The sequence below is a fragment of the Anabrus simplex genome, chromosome 1 (genome assembly GCF_040414725.1).
Source record: "Anabrus simplex isolate iqAnaSimp1 chromosome 1, ASM4041472v1, whole genome shotgun sequence".
NCBI lineage: Eukaryota > Metazoa > Arthropoda > Insecta > Orthoptera > Tettigoniidae > Anabrus > Anabrus simplex.
Genome location: NC_090265.1, coordinates 561,664,972 through 561,689,460, shown reverse-complemented (window position 1 = coordinate 561,689,460; position 24,489 = coordinate 561,664,972). Strand labels below are relative to the sequence as shown.

At 37.3% G+C, this 24,489-nt stretch overlaps 1 protein-coding gene across 2 annotated transcripts in view; it reads left to right on the top strand.

Annotated features, from left to right (window-relative positions):
* The window catches only part of neur (E3 ubiquitin-protein ligase neur), a 115,298-nt gene extending 92,520 nt beyond the window's left edge, over positions 1 to 22,778 (top strand). For both annotated transcript variants that reach the window (XM_067135564.2, XM_067135565.2), the window contains exons 3-8: positions 1,170 to 1,284; positions 1,671 to 2,145; positions 7,906 to 8,032; positions 8,163 to 8,361; positions 10,949 to 11,433; positions 15,745 to 22,778. In XM_067135564.2, coding sequence (XP_066991665.2) covers positions 1,170 to 1,284; positions 1,671 to 2,145; positions 7,906 to 8,032; positions 8,163 to 8,361; positions 10,949 to 11,433; positions 15,745 to 16,002 — 1,659 coding nt within the window. In that variant the 3' untranslated portion in view covers positions 16,003 to 22,778. The remainder of the gene's footprint in view (positions 1 to 1,169; positions 1,285 to 1,670; positions 2,146 to 7,905; positions 8,033 to 8,162; positions 8,362 to 10,948; positions 11,434 to 15,744) is intronic.
* The last annotated feature ends 1,711 nt before the right edge of the window (positions 22,779 to 24,489 follow it).

The following is a 24,489-nucleotide window of genomic DNA, read 5'->3' as shown; positions in this document are numbered from 1 at the left end:
CAGGTTTGTAGGTTTGCCAGCACGTAAACACCTCCGAAAACCTTAAAAGTACGTAGTGGAACATAAAATAAACTTCTCAGAAAGAGAACAGCATCGTCCGAGCGAGTTCGCCGTGCGGATGGTTTGAACCCCACTGTCGGCAGCCCTGAAGATGGTTTTCCATGGTTTCCCATTTTCATACCGGGTAAATGCTGGGGCTGTACCTTAAGGCCACGGCCGCTTCCTTCCTACATCTAACCCTTTCCTATCCTACCGTCGCCATAAGATCTATCTGTGTCGGTGCGACATAAAGCAACTTGTAAAAAAGGGGGGAGGGTGAAAGGAGAGAGCAGCATCGTGCTAGTGCAAGCACTGTCAGGTCCATTTGAGGAATTTTTTATTCTCAGCTTTTTCTGATTATATGTTTTCCTATTTGCAGAGCACTTTTGATATCCTCTTGACACAAACATAACTTCAAAAAATTCCTCAGTCATCATAACCAATAAAGCTTTAGCAACCTCGGTGAAGAATTTTAGAACTGCTTTCAGCAAATAGTTGAAATATTCTGTAAAGTTTTAATAATTTTAAACAGAGACATGAAAGCTCAGTGACAGCATTAACTGGGATAAAATGGGCAGTGGTTTATTAGAGGATAAAATAATTAAATTCTTATCTATGAGTAATTACAGCTGGCCCCACAGTCTAGGGGTAGCGGACCTACCGCTTACGCAGAAACTTCAGGTTCGATTTCCGGTCAGGCCAGGGTTTTTTACCTGGACCTGATGGCTGGGTAGAGGACTACCCAGGTACACAAAAAACAACTATCTGGTGGTGGTCTAGAAAGCATAGAATAACGGCCGAGAGGATTCGGCGCGTTGACCATGCTTCACGTCTCAATTAGCAGCTCATAATCGGGCTGAATAGCAGTCTCTTCGTAAGCAAAGGCTTGTTAGGGCTGTAGTGCCAGGAAGTGGAGGGGAATCTAATTATGAATGTCTTTCATCAATATTTACAAATGTCATCCAAAATAAAAAATTCCTGTTAGTTTTTAGAAAAATTGAACATTACTATATGTTGGAGAAAATATGGAAATTGATTAGAGATTATAGGAAACATTAGTAGACTATGTGATCAAATTTAAAAGATGGAAGTATTTTGTAAAGTCATCAGGCGTTTGTAACTTGTTTCAGGTATGTGTGAAGTTCCTGGAGGTGTCCAACAACTGGAGTGGTGTAATCCGGTTTGGTTTCACCTGTAATGATCCAAACAATTTACGATATGGCCTTCCCAAATATGCATGCCCTGGTAAGTTATATTTCAAATGTCTAGCATTTATCTGTTCATGCAGTATTGTGTGAAAACTTAATCTGTGGATGGCCGCATTGTATGGGTTATGTCTACTGATTCACTAATTCTGTTGTATTGTCTTTGTATACAAAATTGGTGTCTTTGCAGATAGCCCTGTTCTAAAATCTAAAAATGTGGTGAAAAAGTGTATGAAATCGTCTTTTGATGTATCAGGTCATATTAGTTCATAAAAGCATAATAATCTTGTTCAAGAGATTAGATTGAGGGATACCCTCAAAAGTAGTCAAGATAACACACCCTTATTCCTGAATAATTCACGTGATACTGATAGAGACCTGTTTTAATAGTTCTTTCTGCTGAAATTGTTGTTTTTGTTGTTGCAGACCTCACAAACAAGCCTGGCTATTGGGCCAAAGCTTTGGCAGAAAGATTTGCAGAAAGAGATACAGTCCTGTACTATTACGTGACACAAGCGGGAGATGTTTACTTTGGCATAAATGGAGAAGAAAAAGGTTTATTCTTCAGTGGTGTGGAGACGAGAGGCCCGCTTTGGGCCATCATGGATGTGTATGGCAACTCGACTGCAATAGAACTCGTAGATCCACGACAGCAGCTTAACAACTCTCGACGGAACCTAGCGATCGCTGGAGGAGACTCCAGCCCTGATGTAGATAGATTGATACTACCTTCTCTTGCTTCTCTGAGCCTTCGTGAACAACAACAACAACAACAGCAGCAGCAGCAACAGCCACATCTGCAGCAACAACAGAGCCAACCAAGGGTGGCAGAAGAACCAGAAGTACCGCAGCCAAGATTTCAACAACCAGGAACTCACTTTAACCCCTTACCCTTTCACAGGTATGTGTTCCGTGAATTACTCCAGATTAGTTTTAAGATTCAGTAATAAAAATTAGGGTGATTTTCAAAACTAGGTTAGTATTTCAAAAATGAAATTTTCAGAAGGGAACCACAATTTAATTTCACAAATTGCAAATCTAGCCACTGTACAGTTACGTCAGTGAGTTGCATAAATCTTTGGCTTGGTTCTAAAAGGGCCAATGTCATTTTTTATCGAAATTGAGATATTAACTGATACAAACACGTTTTATCCTGGCTTGCAACATGTTAAAAGGGCCAATGTCTCTGTTAAGTATTAAACGAACAGTTAACATTTAATTAAATAAGCCCTTACCAATAATGTTAGATTACCAGTAAAGATTAGAGACCTGGCAATTTTTAAAGAATACGATAGAAAAAATTAGCGTTTAATAAGGTGACTTCCACAAAGAAAGTACAAAGTAATTTAAAGTTAGTTGTTGAAAAAAGTAATTGGAAAACTATAAGCGAAACTTGAAATGCGCATAGCTTAAAAACAGGTTTTTTCACATTGGCCCTTTTCGAACCAGGCCACAGAAATTTGATGGGCCTGATGGTTCAGTTTGCTAATATTTATGCAAATCTCGCTGCAGAACTGTTGTGCAGATAGAAGACATTTGTGCTTTGGTTAAGTTTGCATTCTAACCTATTAGTGCCTAAACATAATTAACTTCTGTTGATATTCTGTTAACATTTTCGGAATACAAGTGAACTTTTAATTTAATTACCATCGAGCTCGATAGCTGCAGTCGCTTAAGTGCGGGCAGTATTCGGGAGATAGTGGGTTCGAACCCCACTGTCGGGAGCCCTGAAGGTGGTTTTCTGTGGTGTCCCATTTTCACACCAGGCAAATGCTGAGACTGTGCCTTCATTAAGGCCACGGCCGCTTCCTTTCCAGTCTTATCTCTCTCCTGTTCCATCGTCGCCATAAGACCTATCTGTGTCATGCAACGTAAAGCAACTTGTAAAAACAAAACAAAAAAAAACTTTACAATACTGTACTGTTTGATTTTAGTCATTTAGTGATTGCATCTCACCTCTTCAAATTGTAAAATTTTTAGTTACAAAGTATATTTATAAGTCTTATCCCTTTACTAGTGCAGCCTGGCCCCCGTTTTCAGTTTAATCTGTTAAATTTACGGTGAGACTTCTTTCTTAAAACACTTTGTTTCATTTGTTTCCATCTTTTTTGTGGCATTGTTTCAGTCAATGATTACTTGGAGTCATTCATTTCATTTTCATGTTCTTTATGAACCTAATAATCCTAATATACCATCTATCTGAAGGCATGGGTTGTCTAGTTATTTATCTTATTATACGATCTTCCTGCAACAGCTGCAGGTTGCCCAAGGACAAAGAGTACCTTCACAACAATAATGGATATAGATACAGTAGATACACGAGATCGTATGAGTTTAAGTGTAGGCAAAAGAGTGAGGCATGTCATGCATGGTTCTTGAAGATTATGATGGACTTCTTAAGTGTAGTAATAGCGATGTTATAGATGAAATCTCTATTCTGCTCAAAGGTATTGCAGAAGTTGACAAAAAAATGAGGTATGGTTCCTCGAGCACCTAACATCAAGCCGATTACAGAGATGGATGAGAGCTTATACTTTTGTTTATAGAAGTCCACCGTTTCTTCACAGATTCTTCTTTTTTCCGCATCCACCTCTTCTGGCTGATTTTTGTTGATCCAAATCTAATTGTTGGATCAATGATGAAAACTTCAGAACAGGATGGCTTAAAAGCAATCGTGTCAGTGCGTCGGTTGCTTCCTCTGTTGGAGAGACCGTGTACCTCTTCGTAGACATTATAACCTTGTCCTCTCAAAGTGGTAGCTATCATTGATCTGGCTACATTATGGCGTGAGGTGTGTAGTAAGTCACCGTGTGGACAGGCTCCCAGGGCGTGTGAAAGAGTTGCCCTGGGATCTGCCAGGTACAGTACGCACAGCAGAGACATTGGCATTCATTTTTATTGCATCACACCATTCACTGCAAGACAATACTTTACAATCACGAATCCATGTGTTTGCTGGAGTATACTGTTTAAATACGACTGCACCTTTGCCTTTATGCTCTTTCTTCATCCAGTTGTCAAAAGTTCTCCTTCTCAATTTGAGCCGAACTTTCTTTGTATCTACAAAACCATGCGTTTTGTCTCAAATAGATTCTGTTTCTGCTACATTCAAAGGGGTGAGGCTTGTACGGATTTCTTGAAATAAGTTTCTCGTTAAGTGTAAAAAAGACGTTATTGGAAGATTTAAAAATTTTGCATGCATTAATATGTTGCAGATATATTTCCCATGATGCATAAAATAACCTCAGATCTTTAAATTCATTTCAGCGTATATATATATCATATCATTCGGGACATCCATGGAAAGTTGCAAAATTTCCTTTAATGCTCCCCTAACCATAATATCAGCGTCATTTATAAATTTGACTGGAATCTTTTGTAGTGGTACTCTCTGAAGTTTATATACCAAACTGGGACATATTGAAGTATTTATGATTACAAATTTTTGATCGGAATGCAAAAACGGTGAACATATGCTCTAGCGTGGTTTTGAGCTTATTTAGGACCTCAACGGACTGTAAAGTAATTTCATTTGAGAAATTTACACCCAGATAATAGATTCTCCTTTCTTTACACATATCTGTTTTTTATCTGCCGTGAATAGTTTTGCTTCTGATAAGTGACAATGTTTGATGCATATTCGTTTACATTTTCCAATATTGATGTTAAGTCCAATTTCCTGTAATTGATTAATGGCCACATGAACAAGTGATAAAGCTGACTCAGAATCTTTTCCAATAATACCTGTATCATCAGCAAAACTTAATACTGTTACAGGTTCATGATCTGGACTCAATTGAAAGCCATGTTGGGTGGATATAGACGTTTTGCTAAGGTCATCCAGAATGATTGATGGCGAGATTAAACAGGATTGGCGACAGAGGAGAACCTTACATAACTCCACTGCTTATCAAGAGAGGTCTTGTTTTGGTTCCCTGCGTCTGAATTTGTGTGACATTTTCTGTTTGCAGATTCATAATTAAGTTCGCAAGTTTGGTTAGAATTCGTTAAGACTTTAGTGTCTCATTTAAATTAGCATGACCAACGTTGTCAAAGTCTTTGTGTATATCTAAAAATATAGTAGTCAGATTGGCTTGTTTGTTTTTGGCTTCACGGAAAAGGGAGTCTAATATCGCAGTGTTGACGTGCATTTCAAAGACGTTGGTAAATCTTCATTAATTGGGATTTAAGTCAACATGTTCATGGAGATGCCTGCCAAGGACCCGCTCAATTATTATTCTTATTACTGAGCAGATTGTGATAGGTCTCCAGTTCTTAATATTGAGTGTATCTCCACCTTTATAAATTAGAACAATCCTGGCTTTTTTTAAGATGGAAGGTACAACCCCAGTTTTTAACATGTATGTGGCAATGTGAGATTATGTCGACTGCAATACTGTCTTTGATAACTCTGACGAGGACGTGGTCTGGACCGGGTGATGTGTCTATGGCTTAATGATTAACAGCAAAGATGATTTCATCTGGGCTTATAGTGTCATCAAATAAAATGTCAATTTGTTCCCTTTCAGTATTATCTGATTCATTGGCTGAATGGTCAGCGTTGAGGCCTTCGGTTCAGAGAGTCCTGGTTCGATTCTTGGCTGGGTCGGGGATTTTAATCACCTCTGATTAATTCTTCTGGCCTGGGGACTGGGTGTTTGTGTTTGTCCCAACACTTTCCTCTTCATATTTAGACAACACACTACACTACCAATCATCACAGAAATATGCAATAGTGATTACATCCCTCCACATAGGGTTGGCGTCAGGAAGGGCATCCGGCCGTAAAACAGGGTCAAATGCATACCTGTGATGCACTTCGCACCTGTGATCCCACAGGTGTGGGAAAAAACGGAAGAAAAGGAAGAAAAGTTCCCTTTCAATATCACTTGTATAATATGGGTATTTGGATCGAATCATGTAATTAGGTTTCACGAGAATTTCAGAGAAATGATTGAATATTTCATCTGAAGGAATTTTACAATTTTCAGCATTGTAATTTAAAACAGATCTAATAGCCTTTTTGCACCGATTGTAAAAGTGGTACTGGATCTTTCGCAGCGTTTTATTCAGTCCCGTTTGGTTGCCCGTTCAGGATTGGTTGTCTGTGGTTCATTTTTCCTGTACTGGTAGTATTTCCATGATGGATGTTTTGGGCCAGGGAGTAGATCTATTGCTGAAGCCAAGAACTTACACCAAATGTTAATCTCATGGTTAAATTGCTCGTCTGTCAAATTATTTAAAAATCTTCTTCACCACTGCATCATTTTCTGCTTAAATTCATGCGGTAAAGCATTGATACCGTTAATTTTCCATGTTAGTACAAGTGTCACTTTCTTGAGCTATTGTTTCGACATTTTGAGAGAGATCAACCCTCTGTAGATTTCTAGAAACTAAAATTTGACATTGAATATCAGATGAGCTCTGCTGACAGTGTGGCTAGCTGATAAACTTGGATGAAGAATTTGAGATGCTTCAGGAATTCCTAAATTAATGTGCAATTGTTCATTATCTACAAATGAAGAGTACTGAGATATTTACTTGTGAGCTCCTGCTTGTTTTATGTTATGCCCCTCTTTGTAAACTTTCTGTGACATATCTTGCATTCAATAAATGTAGGCACAGCACTTGAAGTGCTTGATACTTCCTGAGAATCAACCATGCTCTGTGTGTGTGACTAATCTGTAATAATGCTGTTTCTGAGTGATAGATCTTAGAGTCAGATCGTTCTTTCCACTGCTAACACAAAGGTAAACAGCTGATGTAAAGTGTCAGAATACTAATGGGGTAAGACTTGTAATATTTTTAGTTACAAAGTATATTTATAATTTAAGAGGTGAGGTGCAATCTCTAAAGGATTTAAATCAAACAGTATGTATGGTATAGTAATTAAATTAAAACTTCACCATGTATTCTGAAAATGTTAACAGGTTAAGTATCTTGCTCTGTGATTCTTTACATGTTCTTTAATTTGGTGTTTAAAATTTTATTATTACAAAGTATCATACATTATTATGTTCTGAATGAAATCCTTATACTGAGTTGTAAAATCGTTGTTGTAAGATCGTTCTTTCCACTGCTAACACAAAGGTAAACAGCTGATGTAAAGTGTCAGAATACTAATGGGGTAAGACTTGTAATATTTTTAGTTACAAAGTATATTTATAATTTAAGAGGTGAGGTGCAATCTCTAAAGGATTTAAATCAAACAGTATGTATGGTATAGTAATTAAATTAAAACTTCACCATGTATTCTGAAAATGTTAACAGGTTAAGTATCTTACTCCGTGATTCTTTACATGTTCTTTAATTTGGTGTTTAAAATTTTATTATTACAAAGTATCATACATTATTATGTTCTGAATGAAATCCTCATACCGAGTTGTAAAATGGATTATCACGTACAAATATGTAATTTAGACGTGTAATATCTGCTATGTTTGAGGGGTTTAGTTGCTCAACTGTATACTTGTATATCTCTCTTGTTGATAAGTAGCCGAATTAGGACCAAAAAAAGCTATCCTCACACTTGAAGCAGAGCATCCAGTCGGTGCACATATAAAACCTAGTGATTCATAATATATTCGATGCTTTCATATGGTTACTATACTCTTTCAAACTGGCACTGTTCCTGAAAACTAACGTTTTCCATTTATTACAGGACGAGAGGTCGCAACATTCGTCTCAGCAATGACCGTTGCATTGCAAGTCGAACGGATACGGAATTCTGTCATGGCTACGTGTTTACATCTAGACCTATCCAGCTTGGTGAGAGAATAGTCCTTCAGGTAAGCACCTAATCGTGCATGAATGGGAAGGTGGTAGTGTATCAGAGAGGTTATGGTTGTTATTATTGCTGATGTTATTGTTATTGTTGTTGTTGTTATTATTATTGTTATTGTTGTTATTATTATTCAGGTCCTTGCCACAGAGCCCATGTATGTTGGAGCTCTAGCGTTTGGTCTGACGTCATGTGATCCTGCTGTTCTCCAAGGAGCCGATTTACCAGATGACTCGGATCTCTTGCTAGATAGGCCAGAATACTGGGTAGTCAGTAAAGATGTGGCTAATGGCCCCCAGAAAGGAGATGAACTAGCCTTCTGCATAACTCACTCAGGTAAACCTGTTTTCATTAGTTAAAAAATGTAAGTGTTCATAGCTGGGAGACTAAAAGTCTAATACAAAGCAGAAAACATGACTAGGGCATTTTTGTCACAATAAAATGATTGCTTTATTAATTCCATTTACAATTATAATGAAAAAGTAAGTATCCAAAACTGATACTGCACACAAATAATGTTGTAATTTAAATGATAAATTACCTATTTTCAAAGAGTAGAAATATATGCATTTTTATGCATGTGATATGCGGTGAGTTGAAAAGAAAGTGAAGTGTGTAATATGCACTTTTTGGACATATTGCAGACAAGATTTTTTTAGACAGCCAATTTACAATAGATATTTCAACAAAGAAAATAGTTCACCTTTTGATCAGATATTATTACAATATTGTGGCATTTCTAATGAAAACTGGTCCCTATGGACTATTTTTGAGAAGATACAGTCCACCAAAAAGAACAAAGGTGTAAATGGTATGTTGCATCTTCAAGCATTCAACTTCATAACATGAATACAGTGGAACGTTGATAATTCGAAATGGGTTCATTCAAAGTCCCACCTAATTCGGAGAAGCTCTCATTCCTGGAAACATGAGGTACGGTTTTGCATGTTATTTAAATTGTTTAATTCGAAATACAGATAATTCGTAATTTGAAGAATGTCGGTCCCATTACCGAAATTCAGACTTTGAATTAAAACTGCATTTATGAAAACCTACAACCTGTTTTCCAGCCATTGATCGGGTCAGGGATGTGATGAATGAAGCAGATATAGGCTATTAGTACGATGGGGTCGCCACTCCCAAAGTGATTTATTAATGACTGATAAATGCCATAAAATGAGAATGGAGAGTGTTGCTGGAATGAAAGATGACAGGGAAAACCGGAGTACCCGGAGAAATCCTGTCCCGCCTCCACTTTGTCCAGCACAAATCTCACATGGAGTGACCGGGATTTGAACCACGGTATCCAGTGGTGAGAGACAGACGCGCTGCCGCCTGAGCCACAGAGGCTTCAAACTGCCTTTATATTTTAAAAAAACTTTTATTTCAGAGTAATTTAAATTCGAAATTTATCCACGTCATGATAGAACCAGTCTTCCGGAACATGCTGGGGTAGATTCCAGTATTTTCACTCGCTTCGGTGTGTCTACAGTGTGCTTCATATTTGCTATGTTTGAGTAAAATCGTAATTCTTTTGTATTCAGCGCCTTAAGAAACACCATAATAACACTTAGCAGGCAGTGTGCGGAGAAGCGGAATCTGCGAATACCGGGATGCTAACAGTTGGCGAAAAAGTGTGGCTCATAATAATCAATTCGTACGCACCGAGTATTGTCATTGCCGATGCAACTGCATTGTTTTTTTTAATGCCGAGCCCAAACGGACTTACGGTTTTATAGGAGGGAAGTTCCAGCCGGGAAATCTTACAGGAGGGGAGGGGGTCATTGCACCGTGTTGCAATGCACACGGAAGCAAGAGACTTCATCCCCTTGTTGTAGGGAAGTTCGATAAGCCACGATGTTTTAAGGGCGTCGGGCACTTTTCGTGCAAGTACAGGACATCTAAAATGCATTCAGTACAGTAATCCAATGAATAAAGGGAGCCAGCATAATTTGTCCTAGTCTTTGTATCATGCGGAGGGGTTTATTTTCTTTCAATGCATGAGGTTATGTTTGGCAGTGAGTTATCCAAGTGAATACTGTATTGTGAATTTGAATACTGTTAATGCACCTTGTTGTATACATTTTGGAAATTGTTTTTTTCCATGGCATTTCAAAGGTTTAAACTTTGAATCAAGGTTAATTGCATGCAGTACAGGTCTTAGAATATTTTTTGATGTGGCAAGGGTTGGCATTTCCGAATTAAGAGTTGGCGGTTAATTCGAAATCACGTAATTCGAAGTCTGATTTTTGCATTCCAACGACTTTGAATTAACAAGGTTTTACTGTAATTGTGTAGTAAATATTTATAATCAATGAAGAGATCAAAAGCCATTTTTTAATACTACTACTTTTAATCAAGAGTGCATAAAAGTTTTGTGCGTAAAAGTTACTCATTTCAGAATTAAAATTAAGATCAAGAAAACACTACAGTATCAAATTTGGCTGTCAAAAAAAGGCTTTGATATTCACCTTTCATTTACTACTACTACTACTACTACTACTACTACTACTACTACTACTACTACAGTTATCTGTAATTATTAAAATCTTAACTGATAGCAACTTTTACCTCTGTTTTACTTCATACATGCATATCCAAGAAGTTCTAATACAGATCAATTCTTAGAGAGTTATTAAGTATGGGCTGTTGTGTATGTAAACTTTTCTTTTTCACTGAAGTGGTTTTCAGGATACTTCCTTGTAATCAAATAACTTTTGGCTTTGAATTTCATAATGTAACTTCAAAATTTCAAGTTAAAAAAAGATTTCAATTACATTTGAAATTGACCTCGTTCATAAATTGAATGAAAAAATTATGTATTATCTTCTTAGTTTTATGTTCAGTATTGTGCCTAGTGTGTGCTTCTCATTTGTTGTTTAAAATTTTATTTTCCAATCCACAGTTATCTGTTCTGTTGCAGGCGAAGTACAATTCTCAAAGAACGGGAGTCCACCCGTGGTGTTCATGCATGTAGATCAGACTCTACAGCTGTGGGCATTTCTGGATGTTTATGGCAGCACGCAGAAAGTGCGAATGTTGGGCAGTATACCAGAACAGCATCCTACCCCTGCAACATGCAACTCCTCGCCTCCACAACGCCTGCGAGTGAATCTGCCTTGCAATGGAACCAGTGGTGGCGATGTGAGATTCTGCTGCCCAGGACCTACGCCTACAGCAGAGCTGGTTCAGTATCCACCTGGCGGTACAGTTTTGGTGGTTAACTTGCCACCTGCACATTCTAACTACCTCAATCAACAGAACCAACAAAACCAACATCAGATGCTACCTCCACCCCCACCGCCACCGCAGCCAGTGCAAACTACTTCACAGGCACCTGTGGCTCTCGATCTTCAGCCGTCTTCCTCAGGCACTCTTCTCTCCACTTACAGTCACACGTATATAGAGGTAACATCACTCTGACACTATTTTGTACAGTATTGCATGTGCTTGCTTGTAGTTAGTAAAATGTAGTAGTTTTATATCCCCTCTCGTGCTGTAATCTGTAATTCTCTACTACTTTGACAACTGATGAGTCTGTTGTCAAAATTGTTAGTCTGAACCATTCTACAGATTTCAACAGTTGTCTGATTCATTGTAACCCTTCAGAGCAAGTACTTCCTTAGCCAAGAAGCAAACGCCATCAATTCATCTTCTTAGAATCTCCCTGCTCTTCGATACTACCTCATTGTGTTTATTTACATTAGCTCTGTGGAGGGAATCGAAATTTTATAATAGTTAATTCTTAAAAAATGATTTCTTTGTATTGAATAGGTGGATATTAAAAAAAAATAACACCTGTAACATACTTTGTGTTTACGTACATTTCAGTACGGACCTAACATGAGAATTATAATGTGTAAGAACACAGACTGCGTGTTTACCAAAAGGTTTGCACATGCAGGCAGTTAAACAAGGAATATAAAGGTGTGTTAGTTGGCTATGAATTTGAGAGCTGTACCTCAACTGTGGTTATGTTATGTAATAAATTCTGTAATCTTTGTGGGATTGGCCCTTTATGTTGGGGCATAATTTTTTAACAAAAATATCATGTGTGGTTCTTAAATGCTTATTCACAAATATATTTTATATATTAGTGATTTTGTGATGAATAATCCATTGTAAGGGGTATTAACATCATGTCTTAGCTTCAAAAGATACAGTGCTCTAGTAAAACATCTGTAGCTATGGAAATACAGTACTCTAGTTTCTACTGATCATAACTGTGTTGGATAACGCTGGCATAGCATGACAGCATGGTCTAGGTAAACCAAATTTAAAAGAAAGAAGGAACAAGTTTGGATTCATTTTTCCGTTTTTATATAGACAGATTATATATTGATAGTTTCATGTTCAATGTAATAACTTCACTATTTGAAATTTGATTTGACTTCTTGTCTCTCAAAATTCAGTATTAACTTTTTTTAATTATTAAAATTATTAGGTGGTTTGTGGTATGGGTTACTGTTGTCACATCCTAGTTAGTGAACGGGTTAGAGGAGGGACTTTGTGTAAGTAGAGCAGCGTCCTGCTTCACATAATTTTCACTGATCATGCTCAGAACATTTCCCTGCCTTCCCACTATATTTCACAATTTCAGATGTAATTAATCTATCCCTGATTCTGTATGACATTGGATTTAATTTACCATCCTTTCTACTTCCTCAAGCATTATTTCACCAACAACATTGTCCTTCTCCCCACGAGCTCAGTTGTTTGCAACATCACCAGTAAGATTTCAAAAATCTTTCAAGAGTTGGTGCCTTTTACTATGGCCGTGATGAAACAAACTACCTACCTTTGGAAAATCATAGTTCAAAGCTTAAAAATGAGATTGTCAAAGGTGCCTGAAACTGCCTTCCTTGTGGAGAAAGAGCCCCAGTCCACAGGGTGTCTCGAGAATGCTTCTGAACATGAGGCTGGACTGATTGCGGACAGTCTTGGGGAGAAATTTGGAGAGCGATGCTGATAGCCAGGCCACGTTCATCTTGCCAAGAGAAAAATCATTCCAGATCTAGGGCATCTAAGACTAATTTTGATAATGTAGTTTTTACATCCCACTAAGTACTTTAAGATTTCCAAAGATGCCAAGGAGTCAGAAATTCTGTGCTGCAACTGTTCATTGTTGTACAGTAAGATCTACTGACACAAGGTTGGTGCGTAGGTGCCTCATCAAATACTAGCAAACTGAGGCATGATCACAACTACCCAGCTCTCTACTGTCTAAAGAATTTGCTATACATCTGGCAAAATTAAATTGGATCCTAGCTTATCCACTGGAATATCAAATTTCTCTATCAAAGGAGCATGTGCTTACTATGATCATTTTCTAATAAGATAGAGTTTGAGGGATGTTCCACCATTCAACATACTGTAAAATATATTAAATTATAAGAAGACCAGTTTCAACTCCCTTGGAGTCATCATCAGTTCCTGCTGAAAATTAATTCAGGGGGAATCTGATAACAATCATCATAATAAGAAAATTTAAAGGCGATTGCCTGGAAAAACATCAATCGGTTGCAAGACATACATGGCAAGCAGCACTTGGAACTTGGTATGTTCCTAGTTCTGGCCTAAAGTGTCCTGAGTTCATGGAACACGTATCGCTGGAAACAAACTAGATGCTGAGTCTGGTGTAGTACCTCTTTTGTTCAATTTGGGTGATGTGGAGTGATTGATATTGATGTTTGCTTTTTTGAGGTTATCTATTTTCTTGTTATGATTGTTTAGTTTCCTAGTGGCAATGTTTTCGGTTACATAAAGTGAGTGTTTGAGAATGATAGTACGGCCAACCAGGCACACAAATACGCTTACAAAGATTTGAATCCGAGGAAAATTATAACGATCATCAACAAAGATATCACCTTTTTGAAAGAATGCCTTCTTAATAATCTAACTCCTAGATTTTTAAAAGCCTACAACCCAAAACATAGGTCAACATTCCATACACGAAACACCCAAAATATTTTTTTTTTACTAGGGGTTTTACGTCGCACCGACACAGATAGGTCTTATGGCGACGATGGGATAGGAAAGGCCTAGGAGTTGGAAGGAAGCGGCCGTGGCCTTAATTAAGGTACAGCCCCAGCATTTGCCTGGTGTGAAAATGGGAAACCACGGAAAACCATCTTCAGGGCTGCCGATAGTGGGATTCGAACCTACTATCTCCCGGATGCAAGCTTACAGCCGCGCGCCTCTACACACCCAAAATAAAACCAACAAAATTTGGCTAAAGGAAGAAATCAAGTTCCTTTACAGGAAAAAGATATTTTTGAACACTCAACTCTACAAAGCTCAGTTAGACGCAGCTCACAACCTTCCCCCAACTTATTGGGACGATTTTCTAAGACACTCACTTTACGTAACCGAAAACATTGCCGCTAGGAAACTAAACAATCATAACAAGAAAATAGAAAACCTCAAAAAAGCAAACGTCAATATCAATCACTCCACATCACCCAAATTGAACAAAGGAGGTACCACACCAGACTCGGCATCTAGTTTGTTTCCAGCGTTACGTGTTCCAGGAACTCAGGACACTTTAGGCCAGAACTAGGAACATACTAAGTTCCAAGTGCTGCTTGTCATGTACGCGTTGCATTTCAAAATAATGTCTTGCAACCGATTGATGTTTTTCCAGGCAATCGCCTTTGTTTTCTTATTATGATGATTGTTATCAGATTCCCCTGAATTAATTTTCAACAGGAACTGATGATGAATCCAAGGGAGTTGAAACCTGTCTTCTTATAATTTAATATATTTTACAATATGTTGAATGGTGGAACATCCCTCAAACTCTATCTTATTAGTTAAACGTCAACACGGAAATGATCATAATATATGAATGATCATTTTCTTCATTCTGTAAGATTCTACAACAGCCTATTCCAAATAACTAGCTGCTCGCATGTGAAGCAACTGAAGATAATTAGGGACTATGCCAGAGAGTGACATCCACTGCTATAACTAGCCAACAACAGACAAGGTAGTTGTGTTGCTGGTGTGGAAAGAGTGTGACAAATGAGGCTTTCCGGAGAACGAAAGACTTCTGTAAAGAAAGTGTCTTTCCCTTTCTAATCTAATTGGATTATGATAATATTATCAACTGTCTGATCAATTCTGGGTAGACATGTCAGTGCTCACTTGTAATTACATAGACTTGACCTGTAACTGGAGTGGGATGGCATATAACGACTACCTTGACAATATTTTGTTTGTTCAGGCTTGACTATTTCTCAACGAGTGGGAATATTATTTATTTCATGCCACGTTGAATTTCATACGATTACGTTCTTCAAAACGATGTGGAAAAGAAACTTCACGATAACATAAGTTACTTTTAGTGCATGTGAAAGTTACTTAAGTACTTACTGGATGGCTAAACTACATTTTTTGGGGTGATTCAATAAATCTATCAATTGATTCTTGAATGATACTTATTCTTTCATGGATGGTATTGACTGTTTGAATCGTGGGCCTTGAACCGAGCATGCTGTGTTCATCATAAATGAAATATTGTATGTTAAAAGAGCAAAACAGTTTCATGTGTTCATTTCAAAATTCCAGCAGAGCTGACCTTGCATCTCAATGCATATGCAAAACCTCGCTGTTGGCCCTTGTTACATTAAATAACCATTATGCTACATGTATAAACTACTTGGTATAAATAATTATAATCTCTAGAATAATGAGTTTTGTATGTCTTTCCTATTGCAGCCAGTGTCTGCTACATCGTACTCTACCCTGGACTCGACTGTAACCTTGCAGCAGTGGGCAGATGGTACAGTTGCCACTGGTGGTGGTACGGAATGCACAATCTGTTACGAGCGATCCATCGATAGTGTCCTCTACATGTGTGGCCATATGTGTATGTGTTACGAGTGTGCCGTGCAGCAGTGGAGAGGCAAGGGTGGTGGCCACTGCCCGTTGTGCAGGGCTATCATCAGAGATGTGATCCGCACGTACAAGTCCTGATAGCGGGCCAAACAGGAGAACTTGTCCTCTACCATTCGTCCATGCTGGGAACATGTAGTACATAAACTTGTTTAGGAAATTGTCCCAGGACTACCAAACGTAACATTTAAAATGACATCGCCAAGTCTTCCGCTCTTTCCCAAGTAGCGGGTCCGTCACCAAACCCAGACCTAGAGAATGAACTTTACATTTTGGAGATTGGACTCGGAAGCCGATGTTTGTAGATCAAAGTTGTGAAGTATAACCAAAGATGGGGAGTGGCCACAAGTCAGTCATTACTTTTGTCGGCCATGTTAGTTAATGGGGCTGATTTATAGTACAGTGTAACCCTCAAATACAGGATGACATTTCAACTGCAAGCCATGTGCATGCAAGGATATTATTGTGAAGCCTTTTTAATACTACAAATGGTGACTTTTGTTATCAGGAGCACATCACACATGTTTTATTCTGTTATATGCAAATGAATGTATGTTTCTTTTTGTTGTTAGACTTCAGAATGAACACTTGTTAATGTTATTGTGGATGTGTTTTTTTGGCAGTGCTTTTGATCTTCATTGAAGACCTGGAGAAGAAATGTGTGTTTTTTAAAACTGGCAGTGTTTTTTACACAAAGTAATGTTATAATTGTGCTTTTTCTACATTTGTGTAGTCAATACAGTCCCGTGTTGTTTATCTCAATGCTTGCATATGGGAAAATCTAGTACAGTCTAGGCTGCAAATGCCCTCAGTCAAGAAACCTTGGAAAATATTTTTGATAGGTGTAATAACTTGGAAAAAATGATACTATTTAAACTGAGGGTGTTCAAACTTTTTTTTCCCTTTTTGTCAGATATTTGTAGTACAAATTTGAGGATCTGGAACACATATACAGTAGGTATTAATACTACTAGTTTGTTATTTATATATATAATTATATTAATCAAAATGATTCCTCTCCCTTATAGGCTGCTACTTTGTAAACGTACTTGGGATGTGGATGTGTTGAGACCTTGGCAAGTCTGCTGTTGAATGTTGTGCATCTGGTGCATTATCATCACCAGTCAGTTATGTTTACTTCCAGTGGTGAGATGATCTGTTCTAGAGATCAAGCCACTTTAAAGAAAAAATGTAAAAATACCAACAAACATTCCAATTTGTATAAATGAAGAAGTTTTAGTGGAAGTCTAGTCATAATGGTGTGATGGCAGACGTAATGTTACACACGAACACGTTCACTTTCAAGCTTTACTACTCTATAGCTTCTTCTTGTTGTTATAAATGACGTCGTGTAAATAAGAAGTAATATTTGTATTTCAAGGAGGTCCCTTTGCCTGATCTTATGATTACCCAAAGAGTGCTGTGAATTCCTGGTATTCTTGATTGATATTCTTAATTTATTACACAAATACTGTCTTTGAAAGATTGGATACATTACGTTAGACACACTAAATATGCTGAAATCTATTTTTCATTACTGTGGCATCAAAGATGTGTTAAAATTTCTAGTACTTACACAGTTCTGACTATGCAGTCTTCAGTAGCAAAGCTTTTGTCTGGCTATGGGCTATTAGGTTGGAGTAGTTCTTTGTTTCATCAAAATTTATCAGTTCAATTTTCTCAAGGCTAAGCAACTGGGTAGGTATTATCCCTCACTTTACTCAAATTCGCCACAAAGGGATTGTCCTTTCACAGCACAGCTTTGAGTAATTTTGTTTCTCTGTTTGTTGGATTTAATAAATTTCATAGATATCAGTCTTTCAGTAGGAATGTTTTATGTGTGAATTAATTGAAATCTGAAAATCAAATGTGATTGCTATTGAAATGCTGAGAGACACAACTGGCTGGAACTGTGATGAAACTTGGGACTTAACAGCTTTTTGCTAATGAAGATGGTATATGTTCAGACTGTTCCTAATATTACATGAAATACTTTCGCTATGTATCTTATTTATTGATAAAGTATTGAGTAGGTAGTGTTTGAACTGTGTAAACTGTATTTTTTTGTAATTTCCTGGTATTCTCAGAGTTTATTCAATGTTTAGAAAGTCAGTTTGAGGTGGTATATGTTATGTATTTACTCTATGAAGATATTGTTAAATAATTTTTCAGACTTAGTAGTATGATAACTAAATGAATTAATCTTTCCTGTGGAGTATTTTGGTTGATATTATAAGTGCATTTCAGTTATTTTAGATTAAAATTTAGTTTTTATTGATGTTGAGAATATACATTTGCAGAAGTTAACCTTTTACAACTTTTAATACTACTAATATTTTTTATAATGCACTCGTCAAGTGTACTTCACTTATCAGTACTACTTCTTTCCAAAGCTTCTTCAGTTTTTAGTGTCTGTTGTTTGTTTTAATTTGTTTTATCTTTAATATTTATTGTTGCATTTCTTTGTTCATCTTGTGTCCTGGTTTGATGGAATATAGTTTATTGCCATTTTCTTTCTCTTCTTCTAGTGTTTATATCACATATCTGTATCTCTGATTTTCATTCACTCTGCTTCATAACCATTTTCAACTGAGAGCATCTTACTTTACTGCAGACTCTTCCCTTGCGATGTTCATTATGAAATGTATGTTTTTTTGTTCATAGTCTTGGCAGTTGCACAATGAAAGTAATTGTAGGTACAAGGCAGTAAGTTCTTCAACTGTTTTCTCTCTTAGGATTTGTTCTTAATGAGAAGAGAGCAAGTTTATAAGAAATCAGTTTTTGGACATTGAAGTTAGCTGTGTTATTTATTCTTACACCTGATTTCTTTTTCATACGGTCTCATTTTTTTTCTTCAGTCGATTGAGTGTCCCCTTTGCAACTGCTCTGAAGTTTTATTAACTGAATGCGAACTGTTGTATTCAATTTAAATGCCCCACTTTCATTCAGATTCTGTCTCTCGAATTACAGTCTTAAAGTGAAACTAAATTAACATCAGGTATATACATTTGTCATAATTACTTGGGTAAGTCAAAATTTAAGTTTCCCTTAATTTTTGTAGGTGAAACAGTATAAATAGAGAACCACGGGCAAAGCATGGGAATTTTCTTGGGCACCACATACCAGTGGTGTCAAGTGTAGGCTGCTATAAGTATTCTGTATCTTAACTTCACTTTCCCCTGTTTGGGAGATGAGAGATTGATAAATGACTGATTCAGTTCATAAATCTCTTAAATAGTACACGCAGTTTCCTTTCACAATAATTTTAATACTCTTCTAGTTTTATCATTATGTTTACTTTTACTTCTACTACTGTGTTTAGCAGATGGTTACCTTTAACTGTGCACGCTAGATATAAATCATAAAGTGCAAGCCTCAGTCAAGTTGCCAATTAGTCCCTGTGCCGTGTAAGCAAGTGTGTAATGAAATAGCCGCTTGACCCATAAAGCTCACCCAATAATGTCACAGTATCAGTTAGTCTGTGATGAGCTTCTGTACAGCACGATTGCTTCTGATACAGCAGTAATTGATTGGTTTAGAGTGTTTCATGGCTTTTGATTTAAGTATTGATCAGTGTATTTTCATGTGCTGTAGATATTTAAAGCAAGAATGTGTTGCGAGAGTGAGAAAGAGAATTCTGCTAAGAATTTCCTGAAGCATGAGTGCTAGCCCATTACGGAATTAAGAAAATTGTGAATAAATTCAAAACTACGGATCTTAACTGATGAAAGAATTCAGGATATTTGTGAAAAACTTCAGCAATCCCTTCAAAAATCTGTAAGAACCCCACTGTTCGCAGCCCTGAAGATGGTTTTCCGTGGTTTCCCATTTTCACACTAGGCAAATGCTGAGGCTGTACTTTGAGGCCACGGCTGCTTCCTTTCCACTCCTAGGCCTTTCCTATCCCATCGTCGTCGTAAGACCTGTCTGTGTTGCTATGACGTAAAGCAGTTTGCAGAAAAAAAAAAATCTAATCCGAAACTGGCTCAGCAAAGTGAGGTTTCATGTTCTTCTGCACAGCAAACAGCAAGAAAATTTAAGCCTTGCAAAGTTTAAGCCTAAGAGATCAATCAAACTGCATTTAATTTCTTCAGTCTGTCAACAGTGGTGAATTAAATCCTGAATTAGTGCAGCTTTCTGATGATTTACAACTGTTCCGACTTTTTTATTTTTAAATTACTTGGACATGAAAATTTGCAAAATAAGCCATATTAGTGCTACAAGAATTGAAGGTTCAACTTTTTTTAATGACACCATTAATTCTGATCGATATGTAGAATCGGTACTGAAAGAGCTTTTTTCCTCAACTGACTGAACAGAAAAGGTTGCTCGGATGTTTCCATCACATACCACTTGTAATTCAGTGAACGAATATAGTATGCAATATTTTTGGGAAAAGAATAATTAGTTGAAGTATATGGCCAGCTCGCACTCCCAATTTAATGCCTTGATACTTCTATTTATGAGGTAATTTGAAAAATATGTCTCTATAGAAGTAACCTCCTCACCATAGAATTGAAAAATGCAATTCTTGATTCATGAGACTGAATTACAGAGAGTGAACTGGAATATTATCATATGCTACAACACTTCTCTACATGCTAAGAGACAGCATTCTCAACACTTATTGTACTGGGGCAAATTTTATTGTTTTTCTGTCAGTTATTCAATTTGATTATCCATTAATCGAAGTTGATGGCTTTCCTATGAGTTTATGGGAATGGTGTGACTGTGCTCACTCTTTTATTGGCACACAGCATGCAGGAAGGTGTGCAGAAGTGATGTATTAAATGTAAGATACCTATTTCGAGCTTTATGTAACCTTAACGTAACGCATCTTTTGTGAAATAGCAATAAAACACCCTGTTTTTCACTCCAGAGAGCAAAACATACCAAGGAAAGTCAGCTTAAAATTTCTTTAGCTAGACATGGGCATGAATAGACAACCCTTCTCCCCTTGTGTAGCAATCTGGCAGTTAGGGATGGAGTTCTGTCTGCTTACCCTGACACTTTGGGCTTGAACAAAGCACAGTTTGCTTCCCAGGTAGGTTTTCACTATGGAGATTCATGGCATGTGCACTTTGATATTTTAATTTCAAATGAAACCTTGCTTTTATTTCCTTGGAACATTTTTGGGGAAGCTCAGCTTATCCTGTTTACTCTCAGCATTCACTACTATAAATAACATTGCTTGATTTCAGTATCCCTCCTTTCTGTTTTGACAAAATTACAGACTGTTTGAACCATCTCTCATGGTGTAAAATGATTGTCTCCCTTCTTTGACAATAGAATATGGCATCCTGTTTGTTGAATTAATTCAGTGTTACAAGTCTGTTCTCTTATTCCATTTCAACAGTGCCTTTATCAAATGGTGCTGGTCACACGGTGTAGGGGTAGGATTCCTGCCTCTTACCCGGAGGCGCCGGGTTACATTCCCGGCCAGGTCAGATATTGTTACCTAGATCTGAGGGCTGGTTCGAGGTCCACTCAGCTTACCGGATTACGATTGAGGAGCTATCTGACTGTGATGTTGCAGCCCCCATCTAGAGAGTCAAGAATAACTGCCTAGAAGATTCGTCTTGCTGACCACACAACACCTCGTAATCTGCAGGCCTTAGGGTTAAGTAGCGGTTGCTCTTTGGGGCTGTTGCGCCATTTGGGGGGGGGGGTTATCGAATGCTATGATGTTGATGAATAGGCTCTCCACTCTTCGTCTTTAACAGATATTTGACACACCGCAAATTCACAGCATCACTTTCTCTCTGGTTTATAAATACAGTCCTGCAGTGAATGTCGACAGATTCAATATTCTTGCTTGTAGGAAATCAGGAACGCTCTGATATTTATGAAAAGTCTTATTTTGTTTTCTGCCTTGATTTTCATGTCAAACTGGTTTTTAATGTCAATCCAGTTATTCTCATCACAAATAAATGTTTTCTTTTTGTCATATAAATGCATATTTTGGTATTATTTTGACATTGGATCAAATTTTGAGCATCTTTCGTAAAAGTCATATTTGGGCAGTTCGGTGGCAGCTCTAGCTGTGCATTTACAGTAGTAAACAGGCAAAGAGAAAATCCCTGTCGATGAATCGTATGCTTTCACACACAGTAAATCAGTGTCATTTAACATTACCTTATATTTTCTGGCCAGTCTTTTATTGTGGTCAACATAATATCTATAATGGCGTATGGCCTTCGGAGAGGCCTGGTGGAGATCTTTTAAACTGACGCCGTAGGCGACCTGCGCGTCGTTATGAGTATGAAATGATGATGAAGACGACACATACACCCAGTCCCCATGCCAGGGTAATTAACCAATTATGGTTAAAATTCCTTACCCTGCCGGGAATCGAACTGAGGACCCCTGTGACCAAAGGTCAGCACGCTAACCATTTAGCCATGGAGCTGGACATGATATATTTGTAAGAGGGAATCTGCAGACAGAAGACATCGGTGAGAGATGTACTTAAAACCTACAGAGAAATTAAATTTTGTAACATAGGGAATATGAGACTTCCAGCATTGTATGAAAATATATTCAGACTTTCTGAAAAAGTTGTGTAGTTTTCATACAGAAATTACTTTAAAGGTAGGCCTACAGCATGCAGTTATCATAAGTCTCCTTATAATGTTTCTGCTCTGGGAGAACACACTATGCTGAAATGGTATAACACTTATCTATATATTTTCATTCGAGGGCCTTAAAGATATTTGGAAAACTTGGGTATGAAATTAAATGCATTAGTCAAAATATTTTTTTGTTATTGAAAGCAACAATAAAAGGACAAATTTGCAACAAACTTAAGAGTTCAAAGGTCATTCTAGAGAGGGTTGAAGAGTAGCTTGGTCTGATATTGAAGAAAATGGTAGTTAATTTTTTTTTTTTTTTTTGGTTCCACAAAGTATTTATTTTCAGAGTTGGGAAGTAATTCAGTAATTACTTGTAATGATTTCCTCTTTAGTAATTTTTGCTTGTAATCATTACTTTTGACGAAATGTAACTTTTACTTGTAATTCATTTCTGAAAATAAAATTGTAATTGTTACATTCTAGTAATTCATATTCATTGCGTTGAGGGCATGGCATGGCACTCTCAAGCATCGCACCAAGGTTATAATTCCAGGATACGACGGGCACTCGTTCACTTCCTTGCACGTTGTTGTAATTACTGGTTGACATTTAGATAATTGTGCACTACGTGGTCGAGATGGTGGTGACTGTGGTGATAGTTTTAAGATGAAGTACAACTGGGTAACCATCCTTCATTAACATTAATCAGAAGGAAAAATGGAGATATTGGCAAAAGGAAGGAAAAGGCCACGAAGGGTGTGACAATGAAAGACTCCCTAGGTCTCTCAAACCTAATACCACTGAGGTCGGGAAAGAACAATAGGTGACCGAGGAAACTGACACATGTGAAAGCAGTACCAGATTCACTTAGTACTGTAGTCGCCAGCCCACGCTCCCAAATTGAGTCCTTGGTCACCCTTTTAGTTGTTTTTTACAATAGGCAGGGGATATTGTAGATGTTATTCTACCGCCCCCACCCACAGCTTTATGTGGTCGAGAATTGAGCCAAAATAAACATGCGATGGTGAAGGGGTTAAGGCATTCCCCTATTTGATTAAATATTTTCTATTAGTTATTCTGAAAATAATGAAAACACAAAAGTGACATGCAAATTTTGCTTGGTAACCATAATTTGGAAAGTCTCATTAGTTTAACTTAGTAACTGTAATTGAGCCCAGTTACTTTTATTTTATTCTCTTCTCATCACTGTTTATTATTAAATATATTCCCATCGAATTTCAGTGCACTTACCTCATATTTTCTCCTGGTTCCTGATATTTTCACAGAAATAGATTTCATCGATACCTCAAAATACTCTTAAGCACTGCATAACAAAATTTATTGCATCAAGAAAATCTATAATCTCAACATAATTCATGCATTAAGTTTTTTAAAAGTTTTATGATATTGTCCATTCAAAGGCATAGACACTTCCTAGCACATAGTTACTTCTGAATGAAGTACAGTACCTGTAAATTTGCAATTTCTTAAAAAATTGGTATAGTGGATCATCATAAAACCTTTTGTGCAGTGAGCTGAGATACTATGTTGAAAAACCACAGACTGAAAAACCACTTCAGGATGATAGAATGTAGTATTTGAACTGGCTGTAATAGAGAGAGAGAGAGCGTGCGTGCGTGCGTGCGCTTACAAACGTCAAGGCGAGGACAATTCCTCCTTAACACAGTTAGGTGTTGAACCTGAAACAGCTTGCCAGAAAGATAACATATTAACTCTAGACCACCGCAGTGATATGTCAAAGTAAAGAAATATGAGATTTGTTATGGATGAGTATGTGTAAGAAATCAGTAAATTTAAAAAACGAAGTTTAATGCTTAGTTCATCAACATTTGACTCATCACTTCATGAAGAGGGATGGCTTTATCTCTGAGAATATCCACCAAGTAACTGTTAAATTTCATTATCATCAGTGAAACTAATTTTCCATTTACTTGCAGAGCTGAATGGTTCAGGATATTTCACTAGTTGGGAAAAA